We start from the raw sequence: 12,754 nt of genomic DNA, 5'->3' as shown, positions 1-12,754 counted from the left end.
CAATTTCTTACATGGGCCATCAAGAATAAAAAAAAGAGATTTCCTCTCTTCAAAGTTTGGTTTGTGCAGTTAGTTTCATAAAAGCCAAAATAGTAGTTACCTGAAGATTCTATGTTATATCTGACAGTACACACACACACAAAATTGTGCACTCTAATTTGGCTTTTCATACAGGTCACCACCATGGACTTTGGACAATGAGAAGGAACAAGAGACCACAATGATGTCATTTTACAACAACCGCCCTTTAGGACAATAAAAGTATGACAGACCACAGACCAAGTCCTGGTCTGTGCATCAGAGACAGGCAGAATACAGAACACGTCCATCTCCCGAGGAAGCTGTGCCAGGGGGGCCCCGAAATGCTTTCATCTTCTGCAGTCGCCTGGGATTGTATTTGGTGGGAAGGGGTGCTGGCAATTAAGGAGTGTCACTTTCAAGATGGATAGTTTGGATAGAAAGGAGTTTCCTCTCTTCTTCTGGTTTGGAAGGAAGTGGCTGTGTGTTTATCATTTGTAAACAGCTCATTACTCACTGGGTGTGTTACAGTTCCCAGAGGCATGGTCTGTCATGTCTAACATGCAACAGAAGCCAGAAGGGTTCTGTGGGTAAGCTCTTCAATAGAGCACACTATGGAGGGTCCAGTGCCCGGATGTGCTGGTCTATGGCAAGTGCATCTCAGTCATGGTATCTGCTCTATGTGGAGAAGAAATGATGGGCTTGTAATATATATGTGGATGATGTGGGCTCCAGAAGTCTTAAAGTTGAAAATCCCTCTATACTTTACAAATCTCCTGGAGATGTGAGATTGAAAAGATATGGATAAGGACTGCAAAGTTCACCAGTCTCTTTAACAGCAGACGGGTTGTGTTAGGCAGAAAGACATATAAATAAAAGTCAAAATTTCATTTTAGATTTATTCCTTTGGATGATTTCATAGACATATAAAATTGAGGAAGCAAACAAATACGGCCATGCTGTGGCCGTTAAAGGCTCTATGAAAATACTACAATCAAAGTATTTCAAGAACAGAATTGCCCTGAGGGAAATGGGGAATGTCCTAATGCCAATGCCCTGTGTGTAGCAGGTTTGGTACACCTACCCCTAGGGAGGGCTATGCTTGCATAAACACAAGAGCTCCAAGGCTCCTCCATGTAATGGTATGGTTCTAACTCAGTCATCCTTGCCCAGTAAGGCTTGAAACATAGCCCAATTGGCTCTACTTCCAGACTCCCAAACCCCCCAGACAATCCTTGAGGCACCCCACTAGAAAGTTGGCTTGTGACAACCCCTGATCTAGACTCCATGGCCTGAATTTGTTGCTTGCCAGTACATACCACTTGTTCATTCATTTCCTTTTTGTTGGATGCTCTCCTTTATCAGATGGGCCAAAGACACACGGTCACAATGATCTCTGAAGGGCAGATGACACCCTCTTCTACAGAGGGCTTGTTTTACCAGACATAGCCAAACAGAAGAAAACCTCCCTCACTTCCAAGCCTTGGTAAATAAAATTTAGAATTTTGCCTCATAAAAGGTTTAAAATAATTCCATTAATACTTGTGCTTCTTTTGGTAAAACATCCCATCATCATGCATGTTAGCTTGGCTATGACTATCTTTCCTGCTCAAGGAGTTAAATGTTAGTCAGAAGCAACTCACATCGATTCATCCAGAAGAAAGTTGCATCTGTGCGACCTTATTCTGAAACGAGTCAATTTTGTTCAAAAAATATATTTTATTTTATTGTTTTGCTATTAATGATCATTTTAGCACAACAAATAAGATTCACTTTGTAATTCACCCAATTTGCTTCAAATGGCCAAAACCATCTGGCTCACCCAATTAATTTTAAGGCTGTTTGTGTCATGGAGCCAGTGTTTTTTAATTCATGGCTATTTTCTGGGTTTTTTATATTGGATACTTAACTCTTATGATTCCCCGTTTTGCCCTTCCCCCCAGTCCTGCAAGCCTCCCAGGCACGGCCATCACAAACCCCAGACACCCGCAGATTCTATGGGGCTGGAAGTCCATTAAGCCGGTAGCATCTCATTTGGCATTTTCACTTGTTTCATTTTATTCCAGAAGGTTTGTCTGAAAGCGTAATGACAACAAAAGCAGCAGATTTGAAGAGATTCTCCCAGGAGAAGAAAAAGGACAGATGTACGCAGACATATAGCTGAAACCATTGCCAGCAACAGCTGGGAAACTGACAGGCTCTGAAGTGGGTGACCACCCCACAGAGTGCAGACGGGAACCTAAAGGAACAGCAATTTTACCTGATTTACTTTTGACTTCCTAGACTACCTCTTAGGTACCTTTTCTACACCAAGGGGGCAGGCTCTTGCGATCTTCACTCACATCAAATGACAGGCCTCCTGTAGGTACACTTTTTATCATATTCCAGTAATTCCTTATCTTTTACCCTTTTTAATCCTCCCTTAATAAGACTTCTACAAAGTGATATCTTTTATAAAATACAAAAATGTGACTATACCAGACACTCCATAGTACTAAAAAATATATATATGGGTCGACTCAACGAGAAAAATGCTCTCTTCTGACAATATTAACAACATCCCCATTCATGAGCTTGCCTAAGCACACTTACCTTGTCATCTTCAACCTCCTCCTCCTCTATGTCTGTGCTCTCCTGAGAGGAAAAAAACCACAACTGGTTAATATAACATCCACTGCAATGACAAAATGCATATCAAATCCATACACACTTTTTGCGTTTTTCTACATAACGGCAATACTAGTGTTTTTAAAGTACATGATAGCCTCTTAAAAAATAATGCTTTTAAAGTTCAGGGACACTGTGGTAAGACCATGAACAATATGTATAATCTACATAAAACTTAACTATAAATAAAGCTATTAGGCGAGTGCCCTTTGAAGGCATCCAGCTTTAAAAATGCATTGCTGGGCTGTACTTTCTGTAAACAGTTTGTTCTTATTCTGACAAATGAGCCAACTGCTATGTTAAGGCTGAGAACACCATACTCGGTTTGTGCTAGGCTCATTGTTATAATGACTGCTCTTTTCCTCTGGGGCCATTACTGCAACATTAGACAGTAGGAAATGCATTAGTCTGAATATAATCAATCTCAAGAATAAGTTACAGGTTTCTGTGAGTTATTATTGTTTTCCCTGGGATTTGGGGATGTGGGTGGGGGCAGGTGAAGCACCCTCAGGCTCTGATGGCCACTAACAGGCACCTGGCTTTAGTTTGGGGGTGCCAAAACACCAGGTGCTGTGAATAGGATTTTTTGGATGGGTTTAGAAATCTTGAATGTTTACCAGGTAACTTTTAATCATATTGCTGCAATATTTTAAAGCCAACACATGTTGGTACACAGGGGGTTCACTAGCTCAGACAGCATGCTAGGTACTAGAACACCAGAGTCTGATTACAGCCTGAATGCTTACCTTTCTGCTCAACCACCTTGCAAAGGTCAGGCATCTGTTAAGATGCCATTGTGCCAGTAGTAAGCATAATTGTCAATAGCATGTTCTTAAAAAAAAAAAAAAAGAGTAATTCTGAAGTATCCAGAGAGTACTCTACTATACTCCATAAAATCACTGAGCAGTTACCAAGCAATTTCTCCAGGACTGGAACTCCATTACCTCCCAGAATTCCATGAGCTTCAGTTAGTACTTTCTGTGACACTCCACTGATGCTGGAGAATTCACTGTTGGCAGCACACGTTTCATGAAAGCAATTGGGTAAAAACACATGTAATAGAAACATGTGATGGGAGGAAAAACATTGGAGTTAGAAGTCCAGCTTGGGGCAAAGTCTTCAGCTTGGGACACTGCTCAAGGATTTTCTACTATATGACCTTGGGCAAATCACTTTGCCCTTCTGGACCTTACTTTCATCAAGCATAAAATAAAAATAGTAATTCTTATCTCCTTCATGGTGGTGTTATCAATATTAAAATAAGTATTAAATTTGAAAATGTTCTGTAAATTTAAAAGATTTTATACACACATTTATAACCACATACACTTAAGTGTTCTTATGTATGCATAAATATGTATATGCATATTAACATCCCATTCGTGAGCTTACCTAAGCACACTTAGGCAGACATATATACATACATATATATGTATATATATGTATGTATATATATCTGCACATATATGTATATATGTATATACATATATGTATGTATATATATCTGCACATATGCACATATATATGCTATAAACATACAGATCATGTATATAGGTGAAAAACAAAATCTGACCATAAAAAAGTAAAAACATTAGTAACAGTATTTCTTACTAAAGATGTTTTGTTGTGAAAATTTCCCACTATCCATATCTGTGTGAAACTTAGTCCCTAAACAATCCTGTACTTTAAAATTATTTAAAGTTGATTCTAGCATCTTTAGGTCTTTAAGGCATTAGTGATCTACGCCCATGCCTACTGCATTAAACAATCAAATATCAAACGGAATAGAAGTTTGAATTTGTTTGAGGTTTTCACTCCCTGCCAAAAACTCATTTTCTCTACTTCCCTTTTACCCCAAATGAAATCAGATCATCCCTTTAATATCCATTATTTCATATATATTTTTTAAAAATAATAGCACTGTATAGAAAAATGGGTGAAGATGGTCAGCTCTTGAGTCTTGAAAAAACAATGTGAAGGTCTACTACCAAGTCTCAAAATTTTAGATTTCTGTTTTAAAAATTTGTTTCTTAAATCTGGAATGCCAAGATAATGCCATAAAGCAAGTCTAGGAATACAAGTTCCTGCTCACCCAGAGCAGGAAAAGATCCTCTGGGTGGGATAAATGAAAGACAGGATGCTGGGTCAGAGAAGAAATATGATAAATAGATGTTAGAAGATGTCTTCTTGGTACTTCCTTCAATACCATGGGAAGCTTTAGGTTTTCAGGACCTGGGAGCCCAAAAGTTGAGGTGCCCATGCCTGCCCACTCTCTGATCTCCCTGGGAGTTGGCAAGCCTCTGAAGGCTTCAGGCCAGAGGTGAACACTGCAAAGGCTGTCTGGAGGCTATGGTAGCCTCTCCGATGCTTTCTGTGCCCTGAAAGAGCTCAAGGAGATGCCAAAGGCTTTTTTGTGGTTGAGAATGCCATTCATAGGAACCTTACAGATAACCAGGTGGGCACATATTAAAATATACTGCTGGAATGGTAAAGATGACCAAACACCAGAGGGCTCTACTCATGCTAAGAATGTAGGCCAGAACTCAGGAACATAACATAGAAGGACTCCAGGTTATACCCAATAAAAGACCCCCATTGTAACATAAATGTATGTGCAATGTTGCTCCTCCAGTCTCACACCTAGTTGAGCTGGGTCATGATGTGGTAGTAGTTTGTTGTTGTTAACCACATGTTTCTCTAATCAAATGTCACAATTACTGGAATCTTTGCTCACCTGGCTGTCCTGGATGCTGCCAACCTTCCCTTTTGTGGGTGTGATGAAGTTGTAGATGAAGAGTAGCAACAATGCCAGGGGGATCATGTACAGTTCAAAATTCCAGACAGTGACTACAAATACCTGATGGGAAGACAAGGCAAAAATGATTATTTGAAAAATCAGAATGGGAGTAATCTTAAAAGCCTTTGCTTTGACTTAAGGAAATTAAGTCCAGGACCTTCTATTTACAGTAGCTTTTAGGAACAATTATAGACAGGTTAACACACACACACACACATACACACACATGCAAACATGGTTAACAGTTCTAGAATTGGCAATAGAATGAAGGAGATCTAGAAATGAATAGGCCAGTCACACTCTGAAATAGACAACACAGTAGCTTCATACCTGGAAATCCCATTACCCCATCAACTGTATTCAGTTTTTTGCTCTAAGATTAACCAGAATTTAGTCAGGTAGTATTATTAATCCAAAGTCTCAGAGTCAAGCCACAGACCAAATTTTGCCAACAGTAAGGTTTACTGGAACTGTGGAGAGTAATTACTTTTTAAATTGGCTGCCAGTGAGGAAACCTGGGTGGCTCAGTGGATGAACATCTGCCTTCGGCTCAGGGCGTGATCCTGGGGTCCTGGGATCAAGTCCTGGATCGGGCTCCCTGCATGGAGCCTGCTTCTCCCTCTGCCTATGTCTCTGCCTCTTTCTCTTTGTGTCTCTCATGAATAAATAAATAAAGGCTTAAATAAATAAATAGGCTGACAATGTTTAAAAATCTAAATCTTAAAATTTTCAAATTTTTTACCACCAGGAAATGATGGGCTAGAACTTCCTACATTCAACCAGGTCTGTGCTTTGCCTGCTGAATTGCCATCGGCCTTTGGATTTGTGACCCTGTCCTAGAGAATGACAAGCCAGAGCTTGGTTTTGAAGCCCAGTATCTATGTGACAGTGGTCATGGGAGACATGAATGCAAAGAAGACACGGCTCTGCCTCCAAGCAACAAGCAAATTAGGACAAATAAGAAAACAACCCACGATAATTACAACATGAAGCACGAGTGAAATCATGGGAAAATTATTTCAAAACTTGAGCCTCACTTTCTTTTCTAAATCACAAGTGATCCAGAAGATGAAATAAGATAATTTGTGATCAGCTGTTGGCACATAAGAGCTTGAAAAAGTCACTCTTACCTCAACTCAGAAGAGGCAAATTATTGCATCTTAAATACTGAACCTTCCTTTTCCTTGTTTACCTATTACTAAAAACATTTTATGCCTTGTTAAAGTTCTATTTTTGTAGATATTATATATTTTTCCTGCTTATTTTTGCTATTTTAAATTTAATCATTTCTCCCATTATATATTTTAAGGAGATAATTAATAAAAGCTAATAATTTGTACATATTATTTTTAATTAGTAACTTTACTGATTTTTCTTATTGTTTCAAATAGCCTTTCATTTCACTCTTGGGGGGTTTCTAAGAATATAGTCACACAATCTATAAATAAAGAACTACAACTGTTTTTTCCTTGTCTAATACCTATAACTTACTTTCTAACATGTATACTTAGTTTCATTACTACTAACTGAACAATTTTAAATAAAACTGTTGAGAAGGATATTGTCTAACTCCTGAATTTTACAAAAACAGTTTTTTTTTTACAATTAAGCATGACATTGACTGTTAGAGCTATATAAATTATTTCATATTAAGAATGTACAAATAAACCTTACAACACTAGGAAGTGTATATACAGCATTCATAATTCTTAATATTTAAAAAATATTTATGACTCTTTATGAAAATATTTGAAAAAGGAAAATCTTTTTAAATAAGAACACTAACATCAATTTTAACAAAATTTCATTCTTATTATTTTTAAAATCAGGAATGGAGGAGGGTGAATGATTAAGTGTTCTTTCACTATTTTCTGAAATGAGGGTTTTTTACTTCTCATTTTAGAACCTCGACATGGTATATTGTATTTATAATTTCCTAATACTGAAGTGAATTTTTATTTCTGGAAGAAACCTCCCCTCCCCTTTACTGGGCTCTAATGGTATTTTAATGTACTTTTGTACTTTATTTGCTAACATTTGATGATGTTTTGTATAGATATCCATGTGCTATTGTTTCCTTTTTATTTTTTATTTTATTTTATTTTTTATTTTTTTATAAATTTATTTTTTATCGGTGTTGTTTCCTTTTTATATTAATTTCAGGTTCTGATATCAGGAGTATTTTGGTGCCATTATTTTGGTACCATTCCATTCTTTCCTTCTCTATAGCCAGGGTAATATTTTCATGTCATATTACTAAATATTCCAAAAATGAAAAAAATTATACATAGACTAATTTAACAAATGCCCATGCACCTGCATGCATTAAGAATTGTCAATGTGTTGTCAGTTTTCTTTCCAATGTATTAGTCTTTTTAAAAAATAGAACCTTTCAGATCATTTGTTCCCATTGTCAACTTTCACCAACTACCTGCAACCTATTCCTCCCATTCCCAGAGGCCACCATGTCTGAAAATGGATGTGAATCCTTGCCATCTGAGGATATCTAAGGTTTATTTTAGAAAAAAACATAAATAGCATCAAGATATTCCCATCATTCTAATTTTTTTTATTCAATAATATGTTCCACAGATTTGTTGATGGTGTAAATTTAAATCAAGTATATTCACTTTAGGGACTCCTGGGTGGCTCAGTTGGTTAAGCATCTGCCTTAGGCTCAGGTCATGATTTCAGGGTTCTGGGATCCATCCTGGCGTCAGGCTCCCTGCTCAGCAGGGAGTCTGCTTCTCCTTCTTCCTCTGCCTCTCCTCCCTACCCATTCTCTTTCTCTCTCAAATAAATAATTAAATATTTTTCAAAGAAGTTTATTCATTTTGAATACTCCATTCAAATGAATGTTCAGTAATTTATCCATTATACTTTTTTTAAAAGATTTTATTTATTTATGTGGAACACAGAGAGGACAGAGAGAGAGGCAGAGACACAGGCAGAGGGAGGAGCAGACTCCATTCAGGGACCCAGACATGGGACTCGATCCTGGGTCTCCAGGATCATGACCTGGGCTGAAGGCAGCACTAAAACGCTGAGCCACCGGGGCTGCCCTCCATTATACTTTCTTATAGAAAACATAGGATGAAACAGTGGTTTTACTTTTTAATGTAGTCAAACATACTCATCTTCAACCTTAGAATTTGTGCTCTTAATGTTCAATGTTCTATTTAAGGAATCATATTCTACTCTGAGATGATAAAGTTATTTCATCAAGTTTTCTCCCCAAAAATAAATGTATGTATACGTTCCCTTTTTTTTTTTTTTGGTCTCAAGTGTTCTTTCTTTTGGTTTACAGTTGGAAACAAGCATGCAATTTGAACTTTTCCCTTACAGACAGCCAACTTTTACAACTAGATTGTGGTACCAATACCTATTTTGTTCACGGTTTCCATCACTACTTCTGCTACATATCAAATTCCCACATGGGTATGTTTGTTGTTTATGAACACTCTAATCCTGTGCATTGAAAAATATTTTTACCAAGTCCACATCTTTAACTGTAGTTAAATAAACAGATGACATCTGAGTGAGCAAGTCTGTATTATTTCACCTTCAAAATTATCTTGTGTAGTTCTTTGCTTTTTACTCTTTCACATGTATTATAGAACCGATTTATAACATTCCATAAAATTCTTGGTGAAATTTTCAGTGGGATAGTCTTGAATGTATGTATTAATTTGGAGAGAACTGATATCTTGATACTGACTTTCAGAATCTTAAGGATTATTTATTTCCTCATATATTCAGGACCTTTATGTATCTCAAAATATTTTCTTCCTTTCATCACACTGATCTTGCATATGCTTATTATTATCTTTCTCCAAAATTTGAGTTTTGATACTATTATTAATGAGGATATTTTAAAGTTATATACTTCATTGGTTACTTCTGGGCACAGGAGCACTGATTTTTATATGTTGTTCACATTATTTCTGACCTCTTTTATTAGCTGTAGGGGATTTCAAATCTTATCCTTTTGGAGATCTGATGTGGAAAATCATATAAACTGCAAGTCATGACAATTTTTTTTTGCCTTCAAATCTTGGTGTTACTTATATGTTCTTTTAGTGCTAAATCTCTACACTCTTTTTTATAAGCATAAAATTTTAAAAATGCTTTTTGAATCAATGCATAATATTATGTTGTTGATTTCCTCCAGGATGTTAAGCTGATGTGCTTTACCAGCTTTATTGTTTTATATAAATTTATATTTTCCTATACTATTCTTTTTAAAGTTTCTTTGATGTCTTGTTTTGCTTTAATATGAACAGAGAAAATAGTAGTGATTTCTCCACTAGATAAAGCTAGAGATTTTCCTAATTGTTACCTATTTCTCTCTCCTTTTTTTCTTTTTAAGATTTTATTTATTTGACAGAGAGAGATAGGGAAAGAGCACAAGCAGAGAGAGCAGGTGACAGAGAAACAGGCTCCCTGCATGGGGCCTGATGTGAGGCTCAATCTCAGGACCCTGGAATCATGACCTGAGCTGAAGACAGATGCTTAATCAACTGAGACACCCAGGTGCCCACGCTCTTACCTTATTCTTAAAGTTCTTTTAGGATTAGGAGTTTTAACTATATTCTAAATGGTTACTATTTCTGAATGTCTATCTAGTAAATAAGTAAAATTTTATTGTTTTTTTTATATTGCTAAATATAACTTCAAGTGAAAAAAAAAGTCTGATAAGAAACTATTGGGCAAAAATTAGGAAACAGCATATTTTTTATTTTCTTCATCATAAAGCTATTTATAAAATATATCTAACAAGACTACTTGTTCATCAATTAATATTAGAAGGCTGTTGTGCTAGATAAACACCTCATTTACCATAACACTCGTCTCTACCAAGTAATTAGCACCAGAAAGTGCTTTATAACAAAAATTGAGCCACATTTAAATATCACATTCAAAGGACTCAAAACTTCCAGAGTGAGACACTAGTGCCTTTAAAAATATTTTTAAGGGGTACTTGGCTGGCTCAGGGGGTAAAGCATGTGACTTTTTATCTCAGAGTTGGAGTTCAAGCCCCATGTTAGTTGTGGAGCTCACTTTAAAACAAAAATTAAAAAAACAATGCATGATTGTTTGAAGAATTAATTTTATAATAAATATCTTTGTATAAAATAATAATGATATTAGTAATATCAATACCCTGAAAACAGTTTTTTTTTTTTTTTTAAAGACCAATGAGAATTGGTAGACTCTGATAGTTGGTAGGTAGGCCTGAGATTCTGATCCAAGGTCATTAAACTTTGCAAGGGAGTTCAAATCTTAGAAGAAGAAATCAGGTCTGCATGGTGTCACTGTAATGTTCTTGCATATTCTTCTCAAGAGCAGCTACAGTCACAATGGTATTACCAGTTGGTTAAGCCCAGAAGAAAAATTCGCCATCTTTCTGAATGGATGAAACAGAGAAGTTGGGGATAATCAGGGCCAGGAGATGGTATAGAAGTACACTGGAAGGAGAGAGCAAGCAAAGGAAAAGCCCAAATTCTGTATGTGAATTCTGCTGCAGTCTCTGTCATAGATATGGGGCTGACTCCAAGCAGTCTTATCTGGGATCAGAGCTGACACCCACAGGAGGTAAGACAGAATTTGCAGGTTGAGTTCAATGAAGTTAAATGTTGCCTTTTTTCTTTTCTTAAAGATTTTATTTATTTATTTATTTATTTATTTATTTATTTATTTATTTGACAGAGAGAGAGAAACAGAGACAGAGAAAGCACAATCAGGAGGAGTGGCAGAGGGAGAGAGAGAAGCAGGCTCCCCCCTGAGCAGGGAGCCCAATACAGGACCTGATCCCAAGACCCTGGAATCATGACCCGAGCCAAAGGCAGACACTTAACCAACTGAGCCATCCAGGTGCCCTGAAGTTAAATGTCTTCTTAAAAAAGAAAATCAACCTTATTTGAAAGAACATAGGAGAATCTAGGGTCTCCACTGCATAACATTGCTAATATATGAGATTCAATTAAAAATCACTTTAAATACAAGAAGTCTGGAAAACGTAGTCCATTTTCAAGGAAGAGGCAATCACAGATGCCAACTTCAAGGTGAATTATGTTGTTTTTTCTTCAAAGTTTTTATTTGAATTCCACTTAGTTGACATACAGTATAACATTAGTTTCAGGTGTTGGACTTAGTGATTCAACACTTCCATACAACATCTGGTGCTCATCACAAGAAGTGCCCTCCTTTCATCCACCATCCCTGCTCACTTCCCTTCTAGTGACCATCAGTTCGTTCTCTCGAGTTAAGGGTCTTCTTCCTGGTTTTCCTCTTTCCTCCTTCCCTATATTCATTTATTTCTTAAATTCTGAATATGAGTGAAATCACATGGTATTTGTCTTTCTCTGACTTAGTATAATACTCTCTCACACAGCGACACAGGCAGAGGAATAAGCAGGCTCCATGCAGGGAGCCCGATGTGGGACTCGATCCCAGGACTCCAGGATCATGCCCTGGGCTGAAGGTGGCACTAAACTGCTGAGCCAATGGGCTGCCTGATTTCATTCTTTTTGATGGCTGAGTAATATTCCATTGTGTGTGTGAGTATGTTTGTATACAACTCACATTTTCCTTATTCATTCCTTGTTTCATATACATTTGGGCTTCTTCTTCCAAAATTTGGCTATTGTTGAAGGATGAATTATATGATGAAATTACAAGAACTTTAAACCACCTATTAAAAGTATACTCAATGAGATGAAGGGGAATAAACACATACAATGAATGATAATTAGTAAATATAAGATGAAAATATAAAAAAATAATGCAAGTGAAAAACTGCCTATCTAAAAAATACAATATCTAAAATTTTCCAAAAATTTAGTGGATATGCTCAGTAGCAGAATTAAGAAGAAAAAGTCAGTGAACACAAAGATATATCAAAAGAAATCTTATCTGGGGCACCTGAGTGGTTCATTCAGTTAAGCATCCAACTTTTATTTTGACCTTGGGTGATGATCTCAGAGTCCTGGGTTCGAGTCCCAAGTCAGGCTCTGAACTCAATGTGGGGTCTGCTTGTCTGTTTTCTTCTGCTCCTCTCCCAGACTCCTGCCTCTCTCACATAGATAAATAAATAAAATCTTAAAAGAAAACCAATGAAATCTTATCTGATAGAGAAAAATGTTCGGAAAAAGTGAATGGAGTATCTGTGGTCCATGAGATAATTTCAGAATTTCTAACATAGGTCTTTGGAATCATAGAGAAAGAAAGAAGTTAAAAATTATGTGAAGAACTAAGAGCTAAACACTTTTT

General features: G+C 36.7%; 1 protein-coding gene across 6 annotated transcripts in view; it reads right to left on the bottom strand.

Annotated features, from left to right (window-relative positions):
* The window catches only part of MCTP2 (multiple C2 and transmembrane domain containing 2), a 241,253-nt gene that overhangs the window by 32,301 nt on the left and 196,198 nt on the right, over positions 1-12,754 (bottom strand). For all 6 annotated transcript variants that reach the window (XM_055326554.1, XM_055326553.1, XM_055326557.1 and 3 more), the window contains 2 exons: positions 5,420-5,542; positions 2,611-2,652 (listed from right to left, as the gene is read on the bottom strand). In XM_055326554.1, coding sequence (XP_055182529.1) covers positions 2,611-2,652; positions 5,420-5,542 — 165 coding nt within the window. The remainder of the gene's footprint in view (positions 1-2,610; positions 2,653-5,419; positions 5,543-12,754) is intronic.

Source organism: Nyctereutes procyonoides, unplaced genomic scaffold, assembly GCF_905146905.1.
Source record: "Nyctereutes procyonoides isolate TBG_1078 unplaced genomic scaffold, NYPRO_anot_genome, whole genome shotgun sequence".
NCBI classification, from domain to species: domain Eukaryota; kingdom Metazoa; phylum Chordata; class Mammalia; order Carnivora; family Canidae; genus Nyctereutes; species Nyctereutes procyonoides.
This window is presented reverse-complemented; position numbering and strand designations above follow the sequence as displayed.